At 43.1% G+C, this 27,500-nt stretch overlaps 1 protein-coding gene across 7 annotated transcripts; it reads left to right on the plus strand.

Annotated features, from left to right (window-relative positions):
* The first annotated feature begins 365 nt into the window (after positions 1-365).
* Positions 366-26,855, plus strand: LOC131245071 (uncharacterized). 7 transcript variants are annotated; one of them, XM_058244265.1, is made up of 9 exons: positions 366-523; positions 837-2,092; positions 2,201-2,266; positions 16,351-16,495; positions 16,584-16,802; positions 21,932-22,148; positions 22,225-22,423; positions 22,561-22,713; positions 26,263-26,855. In XM_058244265.1, exons 2-8 carry the CDS (start codon positions 936-938, stop codon positions 22,676-22,678), a joined length of 2,121 nt encoding a protein of 706 aa, XP_058100248.1. In that variant the 5' UTR covers positions 366-523; positions 837-935; the 3' UTR covers positions 22,679-22,713; positions 26,263-26,855. The 7 variants fall into 7 exon arrangements, 4 of the variants coding, with proteins under 4 accessions (XP_058100248.1, XP_058100249.1, XP_058100250.1 ...); XM_058244266.1 differs by having other exon boundaries at positions 371-523; positions 902-2,092; XR_009170768.1 differs by having other exon boundaries at positions 393-523; positions 715-2,092; positions 22,561-22,739; positions 26,279-26,855.
* Positions 26,856-27,500: the final 645 nt, after the last annotated feature.

A 27,500-nucleotide genomic window follows, 5' to 3' on the forward strand; every position in this document is an offset into this window, starting at 1 on the left:
ATAAGTTTAGCGCATGAAATAAAAAAGGAGGCAGATCCAAGGTTAGATTGGACCACACAGTGGTGATAATGAACTCCACCGTTGAAACTTTTCTATGGCCCACCGAAATTTTTATTTGCCATCCAACTTGTTCATAAGGCCACATATATCTAGATGAAGGGCAAAACGAAATATCAGCTTGATCCAAAACTTCTGTGACCCCCGAAGGGTTTCCAGCGACAGGTGTTCAAACCCCACTGCTTCCTATGCTGTGGTCAGCTTGAGCCTTCGGTATGCCTTATTTTTTGCTTCGTGACCTAAAATGATCTCTCGAAATGGATGGACAGAGTGGATGAAACCCATACATCATGATGGGCCCCACAGAGTTCCTGATAGGACCGTCCATCTCGAACTAGTTCCGGTTGGGTAGTACCCAATCCCCGCCCCGCTGCTGCTTTGAAGGGTTTCGTAAATTCTAGGGTTTCAGAGAGACGGAGAGAGACGGGGAGGACGCATTGAGGTCCAGACACTCGCCGGAGGAAAGGTAAGTTATTCTCCTTCTTCTTTTTCTTCTTCATTTTTATTTATTATTATTATTTTTTTAACGTTTTGGGTCCTTGCATAGCCGTTGGAAGATCCACAACTCTCCCCATATTGAATTTTTTCAAAAATTAGAGCCGTTGTCTGAAATCCCTTTATCTGTAATCTGAAACATGACCCTTTGTCACGTTGCAGATTACAGCTAAAAGCTGCAATCGGATTACAGTCTGCTATCTGTTTACAAGCAAATACACCCACCCAAACGCCCCATGTAATTGGATTACCTGTAATCGGATTACCATTTAATGATTTTACAGGCATCCAAACGACCCCTAATTGAAGAGGGAGAGAGAGAGTTGCTTCCCACTAATCCAACCCACAGGCGTCCAAACGACCCCTTGGAGAGAGAGAGAGAGATGGCGTCATCGAAAGACGCCGACCCCTCGCTAGGGTTCCTGACCAGGAAGGACACGGAGGTGAAGCTCCCGCGCCCAACGCGTGTCAAGAACAAGACCCCAGCGCCTATCCAGATCACCGCAGAACAAATTCTGCGTGAGGCCCGTGAGCGCCAGGAGTCGGAGATCCGCCCCCCCAAGCAGAAGATCACTGATCCCACAGAGCTTGATGACTACCGCCTCCGCAAGCGCAAGGAGTTTGAGGACCTCATCCGCCGTGTCCGGTGGAATACCTCCGTCTGGATCAAGTATGCCCAATGGGAGGAGTCTCAGAAGGACTTTGCCCGTGCCCGCTCCATCTGGGAGCGTGCCCTCGAAGTCGACTATCGCAATCACACCCTCTGGCTCAAGTACGCTGAGGTTGAGATGAAGAACCGCTTCATCAACCACGCCCGCAATGTCTGGGACCGTGCCGTCACCCTCCTCCCCCGCGTCGACCAGCTCTGGTACAAGTACATACACATGGAGGAGATCCTCGGCAATGTTGCTGGCGCCCGGCAAGTCTTCGAGCGCTGGATGGCGTGGATGCCCGACCAGCAGGGGTGGCTCTCCTACATAAAGTTCGAGCTCCGGTACAATGAGGTTGAGCGTGCCCGCTCTGTGTTCGAGCGGTTTGTCCAGTGCCACCCTAAGGTTGTTGCCTGGGTCCGGTATGCCAAGTTTGAAATGAAGAACGGGGAGGTCGGCCGGGCAAGGGCCGTTTATGAGCGTGCTGTTGAGCAGCTGGCAGACGACGAGGAGGCTGAGCAGCTCTTCGTTGCGTTTGCCGAGTTCGAGGAGCGGTGCAAGGAGACAGAGCGTGCCCGCTGCATCTACAAGTATGCACTCGATCACATACCAAAAGGGCGGGCAGAGGATCTGTATAGGAAGTTTGTCGCATTCGAAAAGCAGTACGGGGACCGGGAAGGGATTGAGGATGCAATCGTGGGGAAGAGAAGGTTCCAATATGAAGAAGAGGTGAGGAAGAATCCTCTCAATTATGATTCATGGTTTGATTATATACGCTTGGAAGAGAGTGTTGGGAACAAAGACAGGATTAGAGAAGTTTATGAGAGGGCCATTGCGAATGTCCCGCCTGCTGAGGAGAAGCGGTACTGGCAGCGATACATCTATTTGTGGTGAGTTTTTCAATGGATTTTCACTTCGAACATGCTAGAAATTTCATTATGTGCTGCTGCCAGTGGTTAGTAGATTAATTCAGCTTGTTCCTTTCTTGGTCTGTTTAGGATTAATTATGCCTTGCATGAAGAGCTTGATGCTGATGACATGGAGCGGACAAGAGAAGTTTACAGGTACTTTATTTTCACCTATTCATAGAGATCTATCATTAATTGCGGATTGAGATTGCCGTTATCACAATTCTCTTGTTGTCTTCTTTTTTGCCAAGTGAATGAAATCATGGCTTGTGGAAATTAGAAGGCTTCATGCCAAGTTTGAATTTGGGTTTTTAAACACACACATTGAATGAATGTGCATTGATCTAATTGAAGAGATTCTAAGGAATTTTAGATAGGCAATACTAAGAGAAGTGGGTAATAACCTACTAGAGTGTTACTTCTATTTTTTTTTGTGCTTTGTTGAATATGGCTAGCTACACAGTGACTAAACTACAAAGTTTTGGACATGGAAGGAAATAATGGCTGTTCTTTTGTTTCCTTGATAGATTTACAGAGTCATTTAGAACCTTCAGATGGGCCACCCTTTTCTGGGTTGGAGACTTATCTGTTTTTTCAGTGAGTTTTTCTTCTTCTTCTAATTTTTTACTGGATTTTTAATTTGCTTTTTTAAGGGGGATGGTAACTTTGGCCATGGGTATCATGCAGATGGCAATAGATTGCTGTTTGTAGGAGATTTTTAGTGCTAATTCCTTTGTTGTATTTTGGCCATTTACTGGACACACTGTTCATAGGATTCAGGTTCGTGATTTTGGCAAACAGGTTTATAGGTTGGGTTTTAGGGGCTGGTCATGACTCATGAATGGAGTAGTGAGCAATAGGTTTTGGACGGCCTAGGGTTGGGAGTGTTAGGTTCTAGGGCTTTTTGGAGCTTGGGTTTTGTTAGTGTATCATGTATATTTTGTGGTAGTTCCGCTGCTGTCTCTCTTCCTCGTGGTAGCGATCTACCCATCATTGGTTTGTTGGGGTTGAACGACCAGGCCGTCTCCAAAATTATGTAAGCTCGTTCCTCTCTCTTCAAGTTTGTGCATGTGGCCATTCAATTTTTGCTAGTTAATCTTTTGTTACTGTGTTTACTTTATCGTTTGTAATGGAGGATCAAAAAGTTAGATTTTACTAACGCCAACATTTATGTATTACTACCATGAAATTGGATGGCCACAACTATCTCAAGTGGTTGTCGGAATCTTCCATCTCGTGTATCTTGGTTGCAAACGTAAGTTGGGCCTTACATGGACGATCAGAGTTTATTACCAATGCATTTTCTCTAATTGCCAAACTCAATTTGGTGCGCGTCCTACTTTCCATTGCCACCACTCTTCATCGACCTATTTATTAGCTTGATGTGAAAATTGTTTTCCTGAATGGGGATTTTCATGAAGAAATTTACATGCATCCCCCGCCTGGGTTCTTGCATTTGGAGTCGTCTGGTAAAGTGTGTCGTTTTAAGAAATTATTATACGCACTTATGTAGGCCCCTTGTGCTTGGTTTGAGTGCTTTGGTACCACTGTTTTTCATATTGGCTTTCAGTGGTGCACCTTTGATCATTCTGTCATCTCAAACAATGTGGTGGCTATAGTATTTGTTTTGACTGTATATGTTAGGTCATGAACAGTGCTTTGATTGCTCATGAGTGTATTGATGCTTGTCATCGGGTTAACAGGAAGGGTTTGATCTATAAATTGGATATGGAAAAGGCCAACGATAACACAGACTGGAAATTTCTGGACTATATGATGTGCCGCATGCGTTGTGGTGTTAGATGGAGGAATTGGATCCAGGCCTGCGTCAGCTCGGCCTCCTTTTTTTTTGGTTCTTATCAATGGCTCCCTGTTTAGGTTCTTTAAGGTGTTTCACAGGTTGCGGCAAGGGGACCCTCACACTTCCGTTTTGTTTGTGGATGCGTCAGAAGCCCTTGGCAGGATGCTGAGTAAGGGCCAATCTGTGGGGTTGTTTGGTGGTTTCAAGGTCCAGAACATTGACCCTCCCATTTCCAATATGCAGTTTGCTGCTGGTAGACCCTTACCTTCTATGGTGTTGTTGAGTATGAGGTGGACAATTTAGGAAAAGTGTGAGGTGCTTCAAGGTGGTCTCGGGGCTGAAGGTTAATAATGCAAGGGCATTTTCACACCGGGCTCGAGTGGGGTGGCATGTGGGATGCAGGGGCACACTCGGGGTGGGCGACCTGTGCGAGACGGAACTCATGGATTTGGGGCCAACGAGGAGGGTTTGGCCAAGGACCTAACCCGTGGATGTGGGGCCTGGGCTATGAGATAAAGGGATTAATTCGCCATGCTCTATCAGTTCGAGATTTTAGAGCAAGTGGTTAATTGTCCTGCATCAGTTAATCTTCCTAAGAGTGTGATTCTTGGGTTCCACCTGTCAGATGTCAAAGTTGTGGGCTTTGCTGAGGTTTTCAGTTGTAGGGCTGGGGCTTTACCCTCATACTATCTGCCCTCTCCCTCTTGTGTTGGCAAGCCAGCCAAACACTTGTGGGACAGTTTTCAAGTGGATTTTGATCTGAATTTTCCACCCTACTGGTTTCAGAATGTGTTGGAGGAATATAGGGACTGAAAATAGAGGTTGGGACTATTGGATTTGGGCCCATGCAGATCTGATTTAGAAACTTGAGTGGCATAGAGCCTGTGCAAGGGTTAATGATTAGGTTTTGGGACTGTTTGAACATACATGGCACTTTATTGTTTATGGATTGGGGTCTGGAATCTGGCTGAGGACTGGTAGAAGCTGCAGGGTGCTGCACTGAGATTGGGGTTTTATGAATTGTTAGGGTTATAGACTGATTGGGGTTTTAGTTGGTTTCAGGGTTGAGATTTTGACACAGTGTTGGGTAAGGAGGGTGTAAAGTGTCTGTGGTTTGAGTTTTAAAGAGAACATGGGACTGTCAGCTGGTTTTTTAGGTTTATGGGGCTGGAAACTTGGGCAGAAAATTTTGCACAGATCTGTGTTGTGTGTGGTTTTAGTTCAGGTTAAAGGACCGTTTACAGCAAATTGGAAACAGGTTGTGGACTGTATATTGGATAGGCTTTAGCTGTAGGCTGTATAAGATTCTGTTCTGGGACAAATTGAGCTGCCTAATTATTGGGATGAGGTTGTTAACTAGTCTAAGATTGCTGGGGATAGAAATCGACAAAGTGAGGAATTTAGGTGGACAGGCCGCCAGTTCAAAGTAGAGTAGTCATCATCATCTAAGCTTGATACAATTAATCAAGAAAGTTCTGCAAACCAATTTGAACTTGTAACGCACTCATTTTCTGCCAATGAAAAAAATTCAGCAAATGGCAAATTATCTGGCAATTCTACTATACACGAACAAGCCTTGAACAGTCAGTGAAAATTGTAAGATGAAACTAACAAAAATTGCTGAAAGAATTGAAACCCGCCAAGCAAATCCCTGATGAAAGGTCAATCTTTCCTGCTCATCTTTCCATTTTAATGATAGAAAATCATGGATGATTTCGGTTATTGGATGAGAAAAAAGAACTGAGAAAGCAAGTCTAAACAGGCTTCTCTCTCTATATAACCTTGATTTAGGCTATTGAAGTTTGAGTATATGTATTAAAAATGGTTTGAGGATGATGTATTGAAATGTACGAACGTCATATTTTTTTTTTTGAGAGTTAACTGCGAAATTCATTAAAGAAAGAAAGAAAACAAAGAGGAGGGGTGTGCTGAGATAGCGGGCCTTACTCCCTACAAAAAAGAGAAAAATTACAGGAAGATAAATTGACTACATTTGAGGCCCATTCGAGAACAAAATGGTGCACCCTTCTCACTATGTTCCCCGCTGAATTAGAAACGTCCCTGAAACATCTGCTATTTCTTTCTTCCCAAACTGCCCACCAAACGGCTAAAATAGCCATTCTCCAAACCACAGATATGTCTTTTCCCAAGTAAACACCGTGCCAAGCTGCGAGAAGGCGATCCGTGGACTGCGGAAAGGACCAAGACCGCGAACGAAGCCAACACAACGGACCAAACCTGTTGGAAGAAAGGGCAGTGAATGAAAAGGTGATCTGTTGTTTCTTCATTTGCCATGCAGCACAGATAGATATTAGGAATAATCATTCCCCTTTTCCTAAGATTATCCACTGTAAGAACTTTCCTTCTCCCCACTAACCAACCGAAAACTGTAATCTTAGGAGGCACTTTGAATTTCCACACTTTTGCAGTCATAACCTCATTAGGAAGAACTAATTTTTTCCCAATGCAATGGTAAAGAGATTTCATTGAGAATAAACCCTTTTTATCCAGGTTCCACTGAAGCCTATCGTTCTGCTGGATGTTCGGATGGCAGTTACCAATGTGCACGAGAAGAGCCGTATGTTCTTCAATTTCCCAGTCCTGAAGATTCCTTCTACAAGGGGGATGCCACACCACTTCGTTGCCATGTAAAGAGAAACAATCGGCGACCGCAATGGAATGGTTGGGAGCCAAATGGTATATAGAAGGAAAGTCGTCCTTAAGAGGCGAGGATCCTGCCCAAATATCCTCCCAAAAACTGGAGAGTCTTGTCTCCTTTGCCAACAACATGACCAATTCTCGTACGCACTTCCTTACTAAAACTTAGCACCCCTCTCCATAGCGAAGAAGCTCTATAGGAGGAGGAATCCTTAGACCACCAGCCATCCGACGTGCGCCCATATTTGCCTTTGATTATTTTGTTCCAAAGAGCCCCTTCTTCATTCCCAAGTCTCCACCACCACTTACCTAGAAGCAGTGTTCGAAATATCGATACTATCGGCCGATATTATCGTTATCGCACCCATGCGAGACGATACACCCCCGATAACCCCCGGAATATACTAAAAAATTCCAAATTCAGATGTCGACCGATATATCGTCGATATCGCACGATATTTGGACGATATCGCGCGATTTCCTCGAAAAAATCGAAAAAAAAAATCGAAACTATTGTTATCCGAAAAAATCGAAAAAAAAAACAAACAAGAAACTAGATTTCAGTACCTGTACAAGAGATCATCATCATCGAAAGCTTCCATTTGGTGGGCCATTCCAATTGAAGCTTCTTTCGTAGGTTAGTGCAAGCAAAATCTTCGATTTGGGAGAGAAATCCGTCAAAATCCGAAGAAATCTGGGTATTTGGGTGACATCGGGGGAAATCCTCGTCGAAATCTGGAGTATCTTCGTCGGAATCCCAAGATTTGGGAGATATTTGGGGCCGGAACCCTCTTTGTTGAGGAAAAAAGGGCGTTTGGCCCTTTTTTTGGAATAAGTGGTGTACCACACACCACCGACGGGTGTGTTGACGTCGTCACCGAGTTCTGTGGGTCCCCTCATGAGGTATGTGTTATATCCAAATCGTTTGTCCATTTGGCGAGCTCGTCGTAAGGCTTGAGCCAAAAAATAAGATGGATCCAAAGATCAAGTGGACCACACTGAAAACAGCAGTGGAAGATTAAAGGTCTACCATTGAAACCCTTTTGGGGTCACAAAAGTTTTGGATCGATATGATATTTGTTTTTCCTCCACATCCAGATTTGTGTGACCTAATGAATGGATTGGATGAAAAATAAACATTATGGTGGGCCCTACAAATGTTTTAACGATAAGAATCAGTCCCCACTGCTATTTGTGGTGTGGTCCACTTAAGCTTTGGATATTACTCATTTGATCTAAAATGATCTCTCCAGATGCATGAACGGTACGGTATAGATATAATAAATACATTACTATGGGGCCCATTTAACTTTGAACCGTCCAGACAACTTGAGCGGAGGAGCGTCTGCGACGGACGCGGATTTCCTGCGAAAGACTTTTGCATTAAGTTCCTACGCTGGGAACTCAGGTGGGGCCCATTGTGATGTTTGTGAGAAATCCTATCCGTCCATTTGTTTTGTGAGTTTATTTTAGGACACGATGCCAAAAATGAACTATTTCCAAAGCTCAAGTGGGCCGAAAACGTGATAATTGAATGTCCACAGTTGAAATATTCATGGGCCATGAAAGTTTTGAATTATGCTAATATTTGTGATTTCAGTTCATCCCTGCAGGAATGAAGTTATTAACGGTATGGATGGCATGTAAACATCACTGTCGAACCCAGGTAGGTTTCAACGGTAGGAACTTCCCTAACCACATTTTCCTTTAGCATGGCCCACTCGAGCTTTATATACGGTTTATTTTTGGCATATTGTCCTGAAATGAACTCACAAAACTGATGGAAGGGGAGGATTTCTCACAAACATCACAATGGGCCCCATTTGGTTTCCCAGTGCAAGAACTTCCTGGGAAAGGCTTTCACAGGAAATCCGCGTCCGTCTGGGGTGGGAACCACGTAGTGAGTAAACTCTGTGGGGCCACTATAATTCATTTATTTTATCCGCTCCGTCCATCCATTTTACCATATAATTTTATGATTTTAGCCCAAAAAGTGAAGCATATCCAAAGTTCAAGCGGCCCACTAATGGTCAATCACCATTGTTTCCTATGATATGGCCTACCTGATTATTGGATCTGCTTAATTTTTTGCATAATGTCCTAAAATGATATAGAAAAACAGATAGACGGGGTGGATATTGGATATAGTTGTCTTAGTTCAATCGGACAACCCAGAGCTTAGGACCCTCTACAAAGGAAACCTATTATGTGCCATTCTTTTTTGAGATTTTATGATTTAAAAGTGCGTATGGAGGTCTTTTTTAACAATCCCCAAAGTTTCATTAAAAAATTCAACCATTTTCCCAATATTTCCCCATGTTTCCCAAAAAGTGCGATAAACTATGCGATACAAACGATATATCCCGCGCGATAACCGATATGTATTTGTATCCTAAGGGTGCGATACATTGTGCGATACCGAGATTTCAAACACTCCCTAGAAGGGCCCGAATCGTAGCTTTTAGATTCCTAATGCCTGCCCCCCTTTCCTTATATTGCCGACACACCTCGTTCCAATCGAGGAGGTGAAATTTCTTCTTATCTTCCATTCCGTGCCATAAAAAGTCCCTTCTTAATCGTTCCAGAATCGCAAGAATCTTATCCGGGCACTTGAAGAGACATGAAATATAAGGGAAGGTTAGATAGAGCCACTTTGATCAACGTAAGACGCCCACCTAACGATAAGTATCTGCATTTCCACCTGGCTAAATAAGATTCAAACCTCTCGATCACTTTATCCCATAGAGCCAACGGAGGTTTGTCAACGCATAATGGTAGGCCAACAAAGGTTGTTGGTAAGGAGCTCGTAGCACAACCAAAAAACTCAGCAAACACTTTAGCTTCAGCCACTTCCATGTTAACACCAATCATTCTAGACTTACTCATATTCACTTTAAGATCCGACACCGCTTCAAAGCAACGAATAGAAGTATGGAGGTTGGATACTTTGTTAAGATCTGCCTCACAGAATAAGAGCGTGTCATCTGCGAATTGAATATGAGAAATGAGGGATTCCAAACCATGCATCTTGAAACCCCCAATAATACCTTCCGTCTGGCCTTTGCTTAACATGCTAGAGAAAGCCTCACCCACAATAAAGAATAAGAAAGGAGAAAGGGGATCTCCTTGTTGCAGGCCCCTCGAACTCTGAAAAAAGCCTTTGGGGGACCCGTTTAAAATGATCGAGAAGAAAGCAGACCCAATGGATTCCTTTATCCAAGATATCCACTTCGACCCGAACCCCATCCTATTGAGCATATACAGAAGGAACTGCCAGTCAACGTGATCATATGCCTTTTCTAAGTTCAGATTGCATAGAAGACCCTTCTCACCAGATTTATGACTTGAATCTAGGCATTTGGCTGCAATCAGGTCGCTGTAGATGATTTGTCTTCCAAGGATGAACGCACTTTGATTGTGGGAAATAATTTTGCCTAACACGCCCTTCAAACGAGTCGCCAAAACCTTGGCCAGAATTTTATAAGGCCCACCGAGGAGATTGATCGGCATATAGTCCTGCAGGGATTCCGCACCTCGAATCTTAGGAAGAAGCACGATAAAAGAAGCCCCCATAGATCTGGACACCCTTCCGTCGTTGAAGAAGTCTTTGAAAAAAGCCATAAGATCATCTTTTAAAACATCCCAGAAATGTTGAAAGAAGAGAATGGGGAATCCATCAGGGTCGGGAGCCTTATCGCCTCCCAACGCCTGAACTGCCCCCTTAACCTCCTCTATTGAAAACTCTAATTCAAGAAAGGAGGCTTCCAGTTGAGAAATATGCTAAAAGGAGAGGAGGTCCAGGGTTGGTCTGCGCCAGTCTTCTGCCTGAAGAAGATTACTGTAAAAAGAAATGACCTCCTCAGTGATACGATTTTTCTCTTCAATCCGCTCTCCATTCACCAAAATACTGTTAATCTTGTTGTTTCTGGCACGCACGCTGGCTAGAGAGTGAAAGAATTTAATATTTTTATCTCCTTCCTTTGTCCACCTACTCCTTGATTTTGTCTCCAAGAGATTTCATCTTCAGACACCCTGGCTGAGAAATCCTGCACTAACTTAGCTCTTCTGGCCCAGGTTGCACTGTCAGGCACACTCACTTCTATCGCCGCATCAATGGATTGAATCTTGAGCAGAATTGCCTCGGTTTCTTCCTGCCTTCTTCAAAGATCTACCTTCTTCCAGCCTTTAAGCTTTTCCTTTAACATATTCAGCTTCTTACTGAATCTATACCCTGCACAGCCGTAGATCTTGAACCCTTTCCACCAATCTGCTATCAGTTGCGAGAAACCCTCTATTTTCAGCCAGGAAACATCAAACTTGAATGGCTTTGGGCCCCAGTTGTGCTCCTCCATAGAATAATAGGGCTGTGATCTGAAGTCGGCCGAGGCAGCGCAGATTGTGACAGAAGAGGGAACATTTCCAACCATTCCCCAGACAGAAAGAATTTATCAAGGCACTCCAGAGTCGGATCCGATCTCTGATTGGACCATGTGAATCTGGAGCCGATCAGGGGGGGGATCCACCAAAGCGTGAGACTCTATCCAACGAGAAAACGAGCGCATGGCTGGAGAAACTCTACCTTTCTTTGATTTCTCTTCAGCATAACGCGTGACATTGAAATCTCCACCAATACAGCAAGGGCCATCAAAGCTTTGCCTCACCACATTTAATTCTTCCCAGAAGGTTGTTCTACGATCTTCTTGGTTAGGGCCATACACGGAGCAGATAAGGCAAGAGATGTCGGAGCTAACCTGCTTCAGAATAGTCGAAACTGAGAAAGTACCAGTCCAGCTTCTCTCCAGAGTCCACAAAGACGACTTCCAAGCTAAAAGAACACCACCCGAGCTTCCTATCGCGTTTAAGGTCACCCATTTCACGTCAGATACCTTCCAAAGAGAACCCATAAGATTAGAGTTGAAGGCTTGAACTTTAGTTTCCTGCAGACATATGATTTTGGCTTTGCTTCTGCTAATGATGTCTTTGATTAGATTGCGCTTCTTCTTTGAGCCCACCCCTCTAACGTTCCACGAGAGGATTCTCATCTAGGAAACTGATCTTCCCCGTCGTCCTCCTCCAGACCTACCCATCGTGATTTCATTGCAACTGAAAGAGGTAGATAGCAAACTCCGTAGCTCTCTGTTACCGCCATTTGGGAGATTGGGGTTTTGGAGATTTCGCACATAGAATGGGACGCCTGCGAATCTCGATGCAATTGAAGAGTGCCAAATAGTCTTCAGGATTGTCCTCGAAGGAGAGACCCAAAGATCTTCCAACGTGGCCCAGGGCTTCCCTAATCCATCGTTTGTCCCCAATAGAGTCAGCTAACTCGATCCTATGAGTCGCGAGTAGAACTTCTGCCTTCTCTGCTTCCTCGGAGGCTTGAACCTGAGACCCCATCCTCATCTGAAGGGGCTCAGCTTTGATAATATCCTCCCCATCGTGAACCTGGAAAAGAGCGGAAAGGGTTGAATCAGTCAAAATCTCTGATTGGGTGGCCGATCGGGGTGAAGAGTAGCTCTGCATCTCAGCTTGCTCTGATAGAGGTGACTGCTGACTATCAGCAGAATAGGAACCCCCTTCTAGTGTTAGAAGACGAGATGGATCGAGGATGGAATGGCATAGAGTATTTGGTAGGAAGTCTTCTTCTGTGAGGCGTTTTGAGAACAGTTGTAGCGAGAGCTTGGACTTCGCTGTTGGAGAGATGGAGAGCAAACACGCAGGGTCGGGATCGAATTGCTGCTCGACTGACAGATCAGACCTTAGGGAAAGGTTGAGATTAAAGGAGAGCTGGTTTAGGGCTGCCCTATCGATGGACGCGTCACTACCTTCAGACCCGAGTCTAGAAGAGGGCGTCCAGACCTCCCGTTGGATGAAAGTCTGCGATAACGCCGTGTGGCTGTGGCAAATGAGAAACACGTGCCACAACCTCGAAACCCACTAAACACTTGTGCGGGGAAGGGGATATAGTCTCCTTTGCTTGATACGTGTCGCACGAAAGATGTATAATGTTGACACCTGTACGGAAAATGTCAACATCCTGCTTTATCAGAACAGAGCGATCGTCGCCCTCCACGTGGCGATCAACTTCACTATGATAAGATTCTGGCTCCTCTTTATGACACGTGTTGCACAGAAGATGGATAATGTCGACATCTGTACGGAAAATGTCGACATCCTGCTCTATCCGAACGGAGCGATCGTCGCCCTCCACCTGGCGATCTACTTCACTACAATGAGGGTAGGTATCTTGATATATTACCGGTAGGCCTGCGGAGCACGCTACCTCTTTGACGCGCCGAACTGGTGGGATTGAGGAGTACCGAGGGCGTACTCCTTCATCTGCTACTCCGATGGTGCCCGACGGGAACTGCGGCTGCATGTTTTCTTTCGATCTCCAAATGTCACCCCATCTAGGAATGGGGACATCTTTCGGTTCCTGTTGGATCGAAAGATCAACCAATCTTTGATCGATCATCACTTGTAAGGAGAGTGGAAGTGGCTTCCCCTTCCTCCTGCGAATCCTAGCTCCGATGACTCCCACCTCCTCACCCTGCAACGTTTTGGAATCCAGCTCGATGACTTGGCCCAGGGCCAACGTGGCTGGCTGGAAGAATTCTTCATACCATAGTTCCAAAGGGACTGACCATATCAAAATCCAGACCGCTTCGTACCCGAACATCGAAAATTCCTCCCATCTTTGGACAGAAACGATAGGGCCTTCTTTGCGGAGAACTCCAGCCATAATAAGAAGGTTCGGGTTGTACTCTGGACTCATCCTGATCCATAGCTTGTTGAATCCGATGGGGTTGATGGAGTAGCAGGATGCCGGAGCTCTAACACATTCGGCAAGCCATTGACGAACATGGGATAAGGATGCGCCGTCCTTGGTGATGGCTACCACCGAGTTCTGGATAGCTGCTTTGGATCTAAGAAAGGTTGATAGATTGACGGGGATTTGAGTGGAGAAGCTGAAACCCGAATCGTCATTATCCCTTACCTCAGACTTACCACCACCATCTGCTATAGCTGGGACTGGGAGGGTCTCGCGGGAGACAGGGTCAGCACTGTTGTTGATCAGAATCTCTTTGAAGGACGGGGCACCCTGCTGGAAGAGGTTACTCTTCCTATTCAAAATATGAGGCGAGATAGGCCTCTGTTGCCTTCTACCTTGTTTAAACCTGAGTTTTGGGCCAAATCTCGCCCGCTGAACTCGCATTTTGTTCCCCCCAAAGCTCACACCATCTAAGGTTTGGGTCGCCTTCCGTAGTTCCGTCTCTGAGCTCATTCTAACCAGCGTGAGCCCCTAAAATCTCCATTCGCCTTGTTCCTAGGCATAACCACGTCCATGACAATGCCTGCCCTACCGAAAGCCCTCTCGAAATTGATGTGGAGCCATCCAGGTGGGTAACCTTTAACAAACAGCGTAGGGTAACTTGCAACATCTCTGGTCTTCCTAGGGGTAGATTCTTTCTTGGTTTTCTTACGAACCACCACCCATTTTTCCGGAGAGGCTTGCCCATTCAAGGGCTCCATAGCTCCCTTCCCTTTGTCACATATACTGCGCATCTCATCAGGTGGCAGCGTCGCCATTCCCGTCCCTGCCACATCTCCCACCTCGTCTGCAGGCATCCCAACTTCTCCTGTTAGTCCCGTCGATGCCCATCGATCGCCAGATATTGGTCTACTCTCGCCAGTCTTCGGTCATTGTCGTCGTCGCTCATCGCTCATCGTCGGTCTACTGCGTTTGTTGGATTTCATGGGCGGAATTTTGAGGAAAAGATATAGAGAACTGTTTGAGTTGCTGTTGTGGTTTTGATCTTGAAGCCTGAGTATTTGTGCTGAGACAAATGAGATTCATGTGTGGGAGTCCGCAACAAAATTAGATAATTCTACTAACATATATTAAATTCAACTAGCATCCATCTGATATGTATAAAACTGCGCTCGAGTTGGTAATTGCAGTTTTAATATAGTCATTTGCATTACTGATATTGGTAACTGTGGTATTGAAGTAAATAAGAATCATGTCTTGGAAATTCTGTTAATCTAAAGAGTCACTCTCATCTTCTTCTTTATTTGCAGCGTGTTTCAATGCATGCTGTCTCTAAACTTGTGTTTGTAAATCTTTGAATTTCATTTGCTCAGGAAAACCTAAGAGTGCTGTCTCTACCCTAGATTTTTATGCTTAAGCCCACACACCACACATGCCAAGTGCCAGGCTGGGATGTGGGTGGTTCAAATGGTCTAGGCCTGGGCTGGGAAAAATCACAAGGCGTGGCTCGATCAATTTGAAATCTGTGTTGAAACAAACCCAGGACCAGCCCATTTGTCTAGTTATCCAAGCCATATGGTGGACCTATGTAGTAAGCATCTTGCCTTGAAAATAGCACTGTCTGGTCACTAAATGGGCGACATGTGTATGTTGAAACTTGAATGTGCTACTTGGAGCTTATTTTAAATGTGCCTGGTTCTTGGGATAGTTTGTATATATGGGTGGAGCTTGCTTGATGCTTTGCACAGGAAGAGGGGCATGCTGCTTAGCAAAGCTTCCCAAGACCGTATCTTATCTATACAAAATTTCCTATGGTTCTGTGGACATCAGATTTTGCAATTGAATCCTGAATCTGGTGGGCACTTCACACACCACATCAGATTTGCATTACATTTTGGGTAAAAAAAGCACCGCAAGATTGTTGCATTCAGAATCTCCTTTTTGTGAAGGGGAAATATAAGGAATTTTAATCTCATTTGCTGGAGTCCGCATTTATTGGAGCTGCCTATACAGCAATCTTAAGTATTTAGATGCCAGATGGGGGTGCCTAGGCATATGCGATCATCAGATGTGCCACACCTGTAGAAAATAAATGAATGGCTAAAAGAAGATTGACCAATGGTTCAACTTCTGTATACACGTGCCCCGCCTAACATTATCATATTTACCCCAGATTAGATGCATGGAATCTGCAGTACAGTGAGGATCGCTTGATGAATGGTTTGAACTTATCCACATGAGTGCAATTTGTGTTTCTCAGTGACGTAACGGAGACATTACAAAAGGATGAATTATATGGTACCCAACTGGTCTCTTGCACAGGAAATGAGGTTTTCAGTTCTGACAAGTGGGGCCTATGGTTTGTTTCATCTTGATCACTCACCTATTACGACTCAATTTGGATGTACTATGCCCAAAAAATCTCCTTGATTGGACAATGGTGAACTTTCAATTTGTTACCTACAAGTATTAGGAAGAGAAATACAGTGTCCACATTCAACTGAAAGTCCCAATACCAATGGTTAGGATCTTCCCGTCTGGGAGATTTTAGGGGCATGGTCCATTCACAGTGGACACTATGTGGGCGATACCCCCAAATTGATAGGGCTTGCATTTTGAAGTGGTTTTCTTGTTCTTTCCTTTCAGTTGTAGTGCGTTCAGGTTGTTGATCCTTTTCAAACTGAAAAAATAAATATGGGCGTTGATAGAATTTTTATTGGACCCTTAATCTCTGCTTACTTTTGGTTGCAAATCGAAACATTTGTTACAGTGTCTTTGACCAATGTTTGTTGACTTTTCTTTTTCATTTTCTTTCTATATATTTATGTCCATCTATTCTTCTTGCAATGAAGATCATCTTTTTTGTGACTCTTTGTTTTGCAGTAAACCTAATTTAGGAGGGATTTTCAGTGGAATTGCTGAATGGCATTTTGTTTTAAGTATCTTGCCTGCATGAATATTATTAGTTCAGATCAGTGCTTTTCTCATTCACTTTTTTCATTAATATAGGGAATGTCTTAAGTTGATTCCACACAAGAAGTTTTCATTTGCAAAGATTTGGCTTTTGGCTGCACAATTTGAAATACGGCAAAAGAACCTTAAGGGTGCACGGATGATCTTGGGCAACGCAATTGGGATGGCTCCAAAAGATAAGGTACCAGCTAGAATCTTGCATGTATAAATCATTGATGTATAGTTGTGATACTAAGTGAAATTATATTTGTTGTCATCCTTTCAAGCAGATATTCAAGAAATACATTGAGATAGAGTTACAACTTGGGAACATCGACCGTTGCAGAACTCTATATGAAAAGTATCTAGCGTGGGCTCCAGCAAACTGCTATGCTTGGAGCAAATTTGCTGAACTGGAGAGATCATTGAGCGAGACCGAGCGCGCCAGAGCAATATTTGAGCTTGCTATAGCCCAACCTGCATTGGATATGCCAGAGGTGCTATGGAAGGTATGTATGTTAGAGTTCTTCAGTTGATCGTTTAGTGTCAATGATCCTTTTGATCTTACATTTTATCTGTTTTGCTTTTCTTTTCTTTTTCTTTTTTTTTTTTTTTTAAATTTTTTTAAAAACTTTTTTTTATATATATATTTAAAATTTATTGCCTCCTTTTGAGAAGATAACCATATCATCAAGCTTTACCAAAGAGATACAAACAAAGAGTGAAACAAGATGCACAGGTGACCTTCTTAGTCAAAATGCATTGCTCTCCACTACAAAAGGAAACAAAGAAACAAACAAACAAATGGAACAAAACATAAAACCCTAAAAAGAAATAGGCTGTACTAGACAAGACTGGCTAACTAAAAACAATTGAAACACAGTATCTCAACTGTGAGCCGTCAATATCCCCGTGAACTTTGGCCACACCAAAACTCACTCAAGGACCCGCAAAGCCATGCTCGACTTGAGGGAGGAAAGAGGAGCAGCTTTGGCGTCTCAAATGTTCTAGAATTCCTCTCCCTCCACACACCCCAAAGGTTAGTGAAAGGGAGCATCATCTAAATTGCTTTTCCCCACGAAGAGAAAGGGTCAACAGACCACCCAACGGCAATGATAGCATTAAAAACTGATCGCCCAATCACCCACTGAACAATGGACAAATCAAAGAAGTGATCCCAAATCTCTCACGCAACCTTGTCATGAAGGCAATGTGCACATGAGTGGGGCGAAATCCCTTGATTCATCATCACTTAAATTTCTTCAACGGGTCACATTCCAAACCATTGATCCTCCCAAGATGTCCTAGCTTTCTGCCACCTTAACCTCGTTCTTAATGGCTATAGAGATAAAGAAGGGAAGGACCTTGCAAACTCGTATTGCCGAGCCAAACAACTTTCCGGACATGAATCCTGTCACTGCACCCAGCCACGAAAGGAGTCTCCTCAAACAGCCCTCCCGCTTCACTGGAGATAGATTGCCCCATCGTTTTGGGATCTCTACCAATCATGCCAACATTTTTCTGCACTTACAACCCCACCATGCTATGCGAAGATCTGGGGAACCATCCCCCTCCCGACTCTCCATATTTGCCAGCAATGATGTCTCTCCACGAAGTGCCCGAATCTTCTCCAAACCTTTACTCTCTTTTTTAAAGGATACCATCAATTTAATTCTTTTTTTAAAAAAGGCCGACAAGGCATCATCCAGGAACAAAAGAAAACAGCCCGAGCCCCTGACATCATTACCAAAATATTTCCAGAAATATTGGCCCCACAGGCCTGTACAAACACAAGATGCTTACACTAAGGAAGATCGCCTCTGAGTTACTAATATTATCATGAAAGGCACAATTTATTTGTTCAAACCACCAAAAGCACAACACATAAAGACATAAACCAAATTGTTTTCCTCTTCTTGCAACCCTTCCTGCCTCCATGCCAATCGCTTGGGAGGGTTGATATCAACCAGCATCACCCATTGCTCGCCGAGAATGGGAAGGAATTTCCTCCAATTGTTTGCACAACTGGACAATGGATAATAAGTGGTTTCACTGATTCCACCTCATTAATAGACATGTGGCAAGCTTTCCTGATGCAAATGGTCCAAATTACAGCCATCAATGCCAGTTTCCACTTGGCTTCCCTAGTTTCACCCCATGCGAAGCCATAAGCAATTTCGTCATTGATTTCGCCATCACCCATGAGGCACTTAAAGAGTCGAGGAGGTTAGACCAAACAAAGTGCGTGAAGGGATCGTGAATAGACAAATCGTACAGTGATTCAACATCTCCAATACACATATGCAAATATTGGGAATAATCATTGCTCTATTATGGAGATTGTCAATGGTCAAGACCCAGTTTCTCCCAACCAAGCATGAGAAAACCGACCTTCGGGGGGGCTCCCATAATGCCACACCAAGGAAGTCAAAGCCTGACTTCTTCTTCTTCTTCTTCTTCTTCCCTTTTTTTTTTTTTTTTTTTTTTTGAGAATTAACGAAATTGCATTAAAAAGGAAAAACATATACAGCAGAGCCTGGCCTGTCTACCAACTGCGGAGAATAGAGCATCTTATAGAATGACCAAAAAGAGAATCGGTTAGACCAATCCTTTTGCCAAACGATACTATCCGTTTCCCCCATTGATAGAGTATAAAGGTGGATCTTGTCTATGAGCACCACCAGATCTTCAATATCTTCATTAGTTAAATCCCTTTGGCATGGGGCTGGCCACACCACTATATTTCCACATACTGACAAACACCCAGAGATGAGAATATCATTGTCCACTGTTAGACGCACCAATCGTGGAAAGTCATTACACCCACCCATGTATCATTCCAATATCAAACACTCTCCCGTTTCCAATAGAGAACCAAATCTTCTCCTTGAACTTCACTTTCATGCTCGATGCACCTTTCTATAAATCCGACGCTCTATATAATGGAGAGTCCCTAGTCCACCTACCCGTTTCCTCACAATCGTATTTAGTTGCTATCATCTTTCTCCACAAGTCTTCCTCTGTCCCAAACCTCTACCGCCACTTTCCCAACAATGCCAAACCATTCTCTCCCAGTTCCTTATATGGCTGGCAGGCCCCATCCCACGCCAATAGGTGAAATTTTTTCTTTTCTTCTGATTCTTGCCACAAGAAGTCCCTTCTAAGAATCAGTGCCGACTTCAGGCACTTAAACAAGGACATATTATAGAAAAAAAAGGCATGTTTGATAGAGCTACTTTAATAAGTGACATTTATAGAGCTAGAATGGCTAGGCTTTCCTTGCTGGAAACTCGCCGATTGGAATCTGCCATGTTTATCCAACCACCCATTGATAAATATTGGTCTTTCAGCTTGATAGTTTCCTTCAAACCTTTTTACTATGTTCCACAAATGCTTTGCGGGCTTCCTGACATAGAGGGAGGCTTAGATAGGAGAAGGGGAAAGACCCCGTTCTGCATCCAAACACCCTAGCCCACTGCTCCCCCTTGTCAACTGGTATTTAGACCCTTGGCATTTCACTCTTTGCTATGTTCACCTTACCACTTCAAAGCATCTTATCATCATTCTTTGCTTGTCCAACATATTTGGATGTACATCTCAAAAGATAATAGTTTGGTAGGTGAACTGGAGATGAGATAGGAGGGCTGCTTCTGTCAAACTTGAACCCACAAATTAGGCCAGCCTCCTGCCCTTTTTCCAACATTTTGCCCAGAGCTTCTGCCATTACTAAAAAAAGAAATGGGGATAGAGGATCCCCTCTGCTGAATGCCTCTCGAGCTTCTGAAGAAACCTTTGAGCGAGCCATTGACTAGAAAAGAATATCTAGCTGATCGGATGCCTCCCTCATCCACGATCTCCACTTCTTACTGCATCCAAGCTGACCTAGCATATTCTCCAAAAGTCCCCAGTCGACGTGGCCGTATGCCTTTTTGATGTCCAACTTGCACACTAGGAGACTAGTAAATGCATTCGTGAGTAATGAGGACACTGTCCATAATTTGTTTCCCTGCAACAAACGCACTGGTTTTGGAGATTACACTTTCCAAAACCACCCCAATCTGGTGCCTAAAGTTTTTGTGAGGATCTTGTAAGGCCTACCTATCAAGCTTATAGGTCTATAGTCCTTATTTTTTTTCAGCACTTGTCACCTTAGGAATTATTGCTATAAAGGAAGCTTCTATATTTGCCAACAAATGGCCCCTATTAAAGAACTCTGCAGCTCATGATGTCGCCTTTCGCTGCATCCCAAATACCTGTAAAAAAGCTATCTGAAAGCCATCTGGGCCTGATACCTTGTCTCTTACTAGCAAATGAACAGCTGCTTTGACTTCCTCCTCGGAAAATGGTTTCTCAAGTGACTCAACTTGCACACTTGATAACCTATGAAAATCCAAGTTATCCAACTTCGGTCGTTGCCAACATTCCTCGGTTAGCATTCTTTCATAGAAGTGGACACTGCCTCAAACAATTAGGCTTTCAATTCTATTCTCTTCCCATTCACTATGATGCCACTATCTTTGTTGCTTCTGGCCTTAGCGCTCGCAATGCTATGGAAAAGCTCATATTTTAGCACCCTTCTTTCAGTCAGACTGCTTTAGACTGCTGGCGCCACTAGATTTCTTCCTCCTTAAACCGGTTCCTATAATTTTGGGTTAATTTCACCCTCAACACTTTATTGCCCTTCGTTAGTTTCGATCATTCTTCCTTTATGTCCATCTCTTGAATGCTCTTAAGAACATTTCCAACTTCTGCCTCCCGACCCTTCTGCAACGCTTTCTTCCAATCATGTATTTTACTTTCAGGAGCCTCAGCTTTTGGCATAGCTTGAATCCAACAAAATCTTCTATTTCAAAAGACCTCCACCACTCCTTTACTAACCCTAAAATGCATACAACCTCCAACCACAATTACTCGAATCTGAATGGTCTCAGCCGCCAATTCTTGCCCTGCAGTCCACTTATAGCGAAATGGGATAGTGATTGGACATTGGTTTTGGCATTCCCCTTTGTTAGACCAGCGGGAATTTTTAACATCCACCTCGGAGATACCAGAAACCTGTTATTGGACATAATCGGTCTCTCCTGCCCGTTTGACCACATATTTAACTGCCCCCATCGTAAGATCAATCAACTTGTGGGACATCACCCACACTGAAAAGTCCTTCATACTTGAGATTAATTCTGCCTCCGTTAGATTTCTCAAAAGTGAAATTTGTAACGTTGAAGTCGCCCCCCACAAACCATGGTACGTCAATACGTCATATCTTTTCCTCACTTCAGACAGTTGAGCCCACAGGGTTATTTAAGATCAATAACTCCGCGAACTTCCTAGTAGAAATCGTGACTCTGCTTCCCCCCAGTTTCTCATAACCCTAGAGAGAATGGTGTTAAAATCCCCACGCACACACAAAGGGAAATTACATTCCCGCATTTGTCTTCTTAAGCTTTTCCCGGAAATTGCTCATGCATGGATCATTTGGGAGAAGGCTAAGTTGCTGATGATGAAACAGAGTACAAGGGAAGGGGTGGTTGAGTTCATTTAAAGATGCCATTACTCATCACATAGTTTTATGCAACACATTTGTTCCCTTCTTGCATTTCAGGGAGAACCAACAGATTTTTGGCTTCTTGGATGACAGGCATACATAGATTTTGAGATATCAGAGGGTGAATTTGAAAGAACCAGGCAACTTTATGAGAGACTGCTAGACCGCACCAAGCACTTGAAGGTTTGGATCAGTTATGCGAAGTTTGAGGCTTCTGCAGAAGAGGAAGGCAGGGATCCTGGGGTGCAAGAAGATGTCGATCAGGATTCTCTTCATGAACAGAAAATTCAGCAGCTCCAACGTTCTCGAGGTAGGTGGAGCTTAAATTTCCTTGAACCTTTGCAATTTTGGTCCAGAGCCAGATGTCTTACTTTCTCTCTCCCCAGGTGTTTTTGAGAGGGCTTTTGACTACTTCAGAACAGCTGCGCCAGAACTAAAAGAAGAAAGAGCTATGCTTTTGGAGGAGTGGCTAAATATGGAGAGTAGTTTTGGCAGCATCGGAGATGTCAGTGTAGTTCAAAAGAAATTACCGAGGAAAGTAAAACGGAAGAGGGCTATTGCATCTGAGGATGGCGCCCCTTCTGGGTATGGCCATTCACTTCCTTTTCTCTGCTATTTTAATATACATTGGCCTTAGTTTGATTCTTAACATCTTTATATATATATATATATTCTTCCCTCAATGAGGTGAAACTTCACTGATGCGAAATGAACTTCTGCAGGTACGAGGAATATTACGACTACATATTTCCTGATGAAGCAGCAGGGGCTCCGACTCTTAAAATTTTGGAAGCAGCTTACAAGTGGAAGAAGCATAAAGCTGGTTCAGATGAGGATTGATTGAAAAATTCCCATTGTTTCTGCCAATGCACATGGTACATCATTCCTCCTGTAAGATTTTGTTTTTCAGCTTGATTTTGAAGCATTTCACATGTTCAGTTAGGGCTTATTTGGATGATTCGAATCCAAAACTTCCCATCTGAGGAAATCTGTAAAAAGAATCCATTTTAAACCCTTTTGTTTTAGCAGAAGTCATTTCTGGATTTACCAGCAACTCCACTGCTTGGTTTGCAACAGATTGACAATGGAAATCAGACTTAAATGTCCTGTAGTCCACATGTGCAAACTTATTTTGTACAGTTCGTGAGAGTGTAATGGTAGGTCTAAATAAGCTTGTAGACTAGCATTACATCTGCCCATCAATGTGTTAGGTCCATTTATCTGAGGCCCAACTATAGTAAGGAGTAAGGACTGTTAAGTCCATTGGTCATTTGAGAAAACCTGACCAACGGGCTGCATGGTCCCATTTATCAATCAACAGAATGGGCCCCATCTCACCTACTGGCCCATTTATCATTCAACAATACAAGCAGTTGGGCATTTTCATTCAACAAATCAGGTCACCTCGCTTTTGGGGCATTTATCATTCAACAAAGTGGCTGCAGCTTTCTGCATGCCCCATTTATCATCCAGCAAAACCAGCCCAGCTTGCAGCATGGGCCATACCATTCAACAAAACCTGTGCACACAAACATGATAAGCCTGTATAGCTGACCATATTATGAAGCAACATACAAAATTCCAAACAAACTTGAAGCATAGTGCATTACCAAATCAAGATAATAGAACAAGTCCTAAAAAATCCATCTACAATATACCTTGAGACATACTTAAGATTGGTGAAATCAACACTTGTGCACTGATTAATATTAACCAACCATTGTCCAAAAATAGATAGCTACAACCCATATATCAATGTAAGCGACCTGCTGTCATGTCGAAAGTAGCCCAAAAAAGTAACTTCCTACCAACCGTGGTCCCATATACAGCAGTTCCTAAGTTGATTACACATCCAGCCCAAACCAAAAAAACATAATAAGACTAACAACCCTCAAAAGTATATCTGAAAAACTCCCAAAGCTTATCCCTCCTGAGATGTTCCAGATGGGGCAAATGGGGTTTTATAGCTATGGAAACAGATGCATGTGTTCGAATATGCCGACCCCGCCTGACCCAAGGTCCAACCCGAGGTGCCCAACCCGAACCTAATACGAATTCCCCCTATAGTCAACCCTAAACCAACCCAAATACTTGTGATCATTTCCAACCCAACCTAACCTGATCCAAATCTACTCAACCTCAACCCAACTCGATTTCAAATAGGGTTGGAGTTTTCAAATCCTAACCTGACCTGAGGACACTGACTACCCGACCCAAACTTGGGTCTGGTCAATTGGGTTCGGTAAACCCAAACCCAAGTTGCATCCCTAGTTAATTATTTCTTTTCCGTGCCCTATGCATAGAGTAACTATCCACCTGTCTATTGAACGGTCTGACTAGCAAGCAATCTATTATGTGTGGGTGCGACTGATACTAACTTGATAAGAAGCAGCCCAAGTGCATACACTCTCTATCAGTTCTACATCTGCAGCATCAAACTCATTCTGCATCATCTCTGGAATGATCCCATGAGATCCAACTTCCTCACCTTTTCTTCAGGTCTAGATAGGTTGTGCAATTATACAAGTACTCCATCTGAGAAACCGATGTGGTCTAGACACTGTTGAATAGAACTTCATACTCAGGTGTGCTATTTCCACAGTAGTCAACTCGGATATTCTTTTGATTGGTAATGAAGATATTATTAAAAGCAGAAGGAACCAAACAGTGCATGCTCATGCACACGAGCCACAATACCAAACAGCCATGAACAACTCACACCAAGCAATCTAGTAAACAGCCGCACAGGCGAGAAGCCGAAATATAAAATAGACATGCCAAAGGGCATCCAAACAAGTATTTTCTATCAACAACCAAAAGATGAGTCCTCCTGAATAAAGCAGCTCGATAAGAACCTATCCCTGGAGCTGACATAGTATAACCCAATTGAGACATTTTGTAGAAAGGCTAAGCTTCTCTTAATGTCTATTTGAGCAAGAGCTAAAGTATCTCCTAATAGTACCATTGAATATGGAACTTATGCATTTACACGAGAAAAACCAAACTGTTGTTCTAAACACAAAAGCCTGCAAAGCAGAACCCCAAATTAAACTGAAATACTTCCAAATTAAAACCCAACTGAACATATAAAAAGGAAAAAAACCTAATCCATTTCGATTCATGAAACTCATCCTTCGAGCTGAAAACCTGATCCATTCGCTGGAATCCTTGCGATTCCATGACTGCATGGAGGAGGTCAGTCTGAAAATGATCAGCTCCGCCATTGAGTTTCTCAAAGCGACAATTACAAGCTTCAGTAGATGGGTTTCAGCTTTGATTGAAGATGGAACCGATGCTGGTACACCAGGGGGAAAAATGACTAAATGTATAAAAGAGGGAAACAAACCCCAAAAAGCAGAACTCCAAATCAAGCCGAAATCCTTCTCAGATCTTAAAACCGTAATCCATTCTATGTGGTTCCATGGCTACATGGAGTATCTTGAGTCTGAAAATGACCCATTGCTAGGGATGGACGTCACAGACCTTTCTTCCCTCTGTTGCGACAAGGTCTCACAGGCATGGGGAGGAAAGAGGTGGAGTAGCTTCTTGCAGATGCCACTGGTGTATTTGGGAGTATTGAATCTTTCCAACGGTTTGTTGGTGTCGTTGTTAATATGGAAGTGATGGTGTAATATGTTTTAAAGGGGAAATGGATATCACTGTTTTTCAGGGCCTGTTTGGATTGCGAATTAGATCAGTAATGTATTTAAAAGTGCAATGATTACAAATTACAATACTTGTCTCCTGAAACACTGGTAATTTGATCGACAACTCCTGTGTTTGAAAAGGGGTGGTAAATTTGTAATGTTGATACTTTTACATTACTGAAATATCAAATCAACAGAATACACACACACACACACACACACTGATGTGCGTGTTGGATATGAGATTTCCAATTCAATACAATGTGAAATTGTAATGATTACAAATATCTTTACCTGTCTCCTATTACATCTGCATTTGACTGCTGAATTACATGTCCAAAAACGTTATAAAATCGTAATGATGGCACCTTTATATTACAATACTGATGTAATTTGCAATCCAACCATGGAAAGGGAAATTGATTTCCACAGCTAAATATGTTTCGCAAACAGGTTCAAATATCACGTAGGAGGATATCTTTAATTTCCATGGTTGAAAACAGGATTCCACAACCTTCCTTGTAAGGTTTGATGACTTCCATTGCTATGTTTCACAAAAAGAAAAAGACTTGTCAGTACTACATTCCCTTTTTTTGAATTTGTATAGCATTGACTTAAAATTGGACACTTGCATCCTGGTTCTTCAATGTATTTAAAGAAGAAAACCCCATCTTTTAAGGCTTGCTGGTTTAGCATTTTAGATAAAAGCTTCCCATCTTTGGATATTTGATAACAGCTAGTTCTATTGTAAAGTGATTCGATATTTTTCTTATATAGGAACCCAGATGGATAGATGCAGAAGTAATATGTGGATCTATGGATTTTGCACCTACCCTCTTTATGAGTTTGAAAGAGAACCTGGGCAAACAAAGAAGGCAACCTATGTTTAAGATGAGCTGAAAACAGAGAACGTTTGGATGAATTCTGGCTGTCATGAACAATGAAAACATCATAGATCAGGACTGGAATCTAAGAAAATGATACGAGAACAGCAGCGGAACAACTTGGATGGAGGAGGAGGGAAAGAGACAGCGCTAGACACCAGGATCGCAATGCTCCCAGCCTGGCACAGCAGAAGTTTCTCTTTAGCTGAAGACATGCGGAACAGCATTCAAAAGCAGAGATCCACAACAAGAAAGGGACATCCCTTTTCTTTCTCATCATCCATACTTGTACATTATGTTTTAACTAGATATGGAACTTTCATATCTGAGTTTTCCTTGTGATGGCCTTGTTTTTGTTTATACCTTCTTACTGGGAATTGCTTAGAAATTGAACACGTGGAATATGAGCAAATCCAAATTAAACTGTCCAAATTATGGTTTCAGTTTAAATGTATCATGGATTAAAACATTAAGACGATTTAATGATCTGAAAATTGGAATGGTGGTAATTTAGTGGATGGTTAAAAGTGAAAACATCAAACAGTCCTGTTTCAACAAACAAGTGTCCACCCAACTGAGATTAGAATTCTTCAACCAACTTAATTTTTGGGATTGTGATTCAACGGCAGTGGTTACAGAATTTAGAAGGTTTGATTTCAGTTAATGTATGCGGTGGTTACACAATTTAGTAGGTTTGATTTCAGTTAATGCATGCTGCGGTTGCAAATCATGAATGCTTGATTCAGTTGATCGTCAGGCTGCCAGACTATCAAATTACTCCCCATTGGTAAATTGCGTGTGGCCTTTGGGCTTTTGTATGCAGTTTCCCGTTCTTCCTGTTAGGCAATCTCTCTTTTTTTCACCAGGAATGATGAAATTTCAATGCAAGTCATGGGTTCGAGTACACCCATTGTGGTGAAATCCCACTGGCGTGAGTGTGTGAGTGAAATCCCACTGGTGCGATGGTGTGGGTTAAAAAAGAGAAAGAAAGAAGAGGACTGATGAAATTTCATGATTGATTGCCTGATTTGCTGCAAATTATCACGAAATTTCACGTAACCAAACAAACGTAAAGTTATTCTGGGTCAAGAATATTGTCCCTCCTAATTCCATTGGCTTAAGGCACAGTCT

The sequence above is a fragment of the Magnolia sinica genome, chromosome 5 (genome assembly GCF_029962835.1).
Source record: "Magnolia sinica isolate HGM2019 chromosome 5, MsV1, whole genome shotgun sequence".
Taxonomy (NCBI): domain Eukaryota; kingdom Viridiplantae; phylum Streptophyta; class Magnoliopsida; order Magnoliales; family Magnoliaceae; genus Magnolia; species Magnolia sinica.

What these genes read in the sequence shown, in the direction of transcription:
- LOC131245071 (XM_058244264.1), top strand. Translation starts at nt 825, where the DNA reads ATGATTTTACAGGCATCCAAACGACCCCTAATTGAAGAGGGAGAGAGA. An exon ending in TGCCAGAGGTGCTATGGAAG is followed by an intron (nt 16,803 to 21,931) that starts GTATGTATGTTA and finishes CTTGGATGACAG; the next exon opens with GCATACATAGATTTTGAGAT. An exon ending in GCAGCTCCAACGTTCTCGAG is followed by an intron (nt 22,149 to 22,224) that starts GTAGGTGGAGCT and finishes CTCTCTCCCCAG; the next exon opens with GTGTTTTTGAGAGGGCTTTT.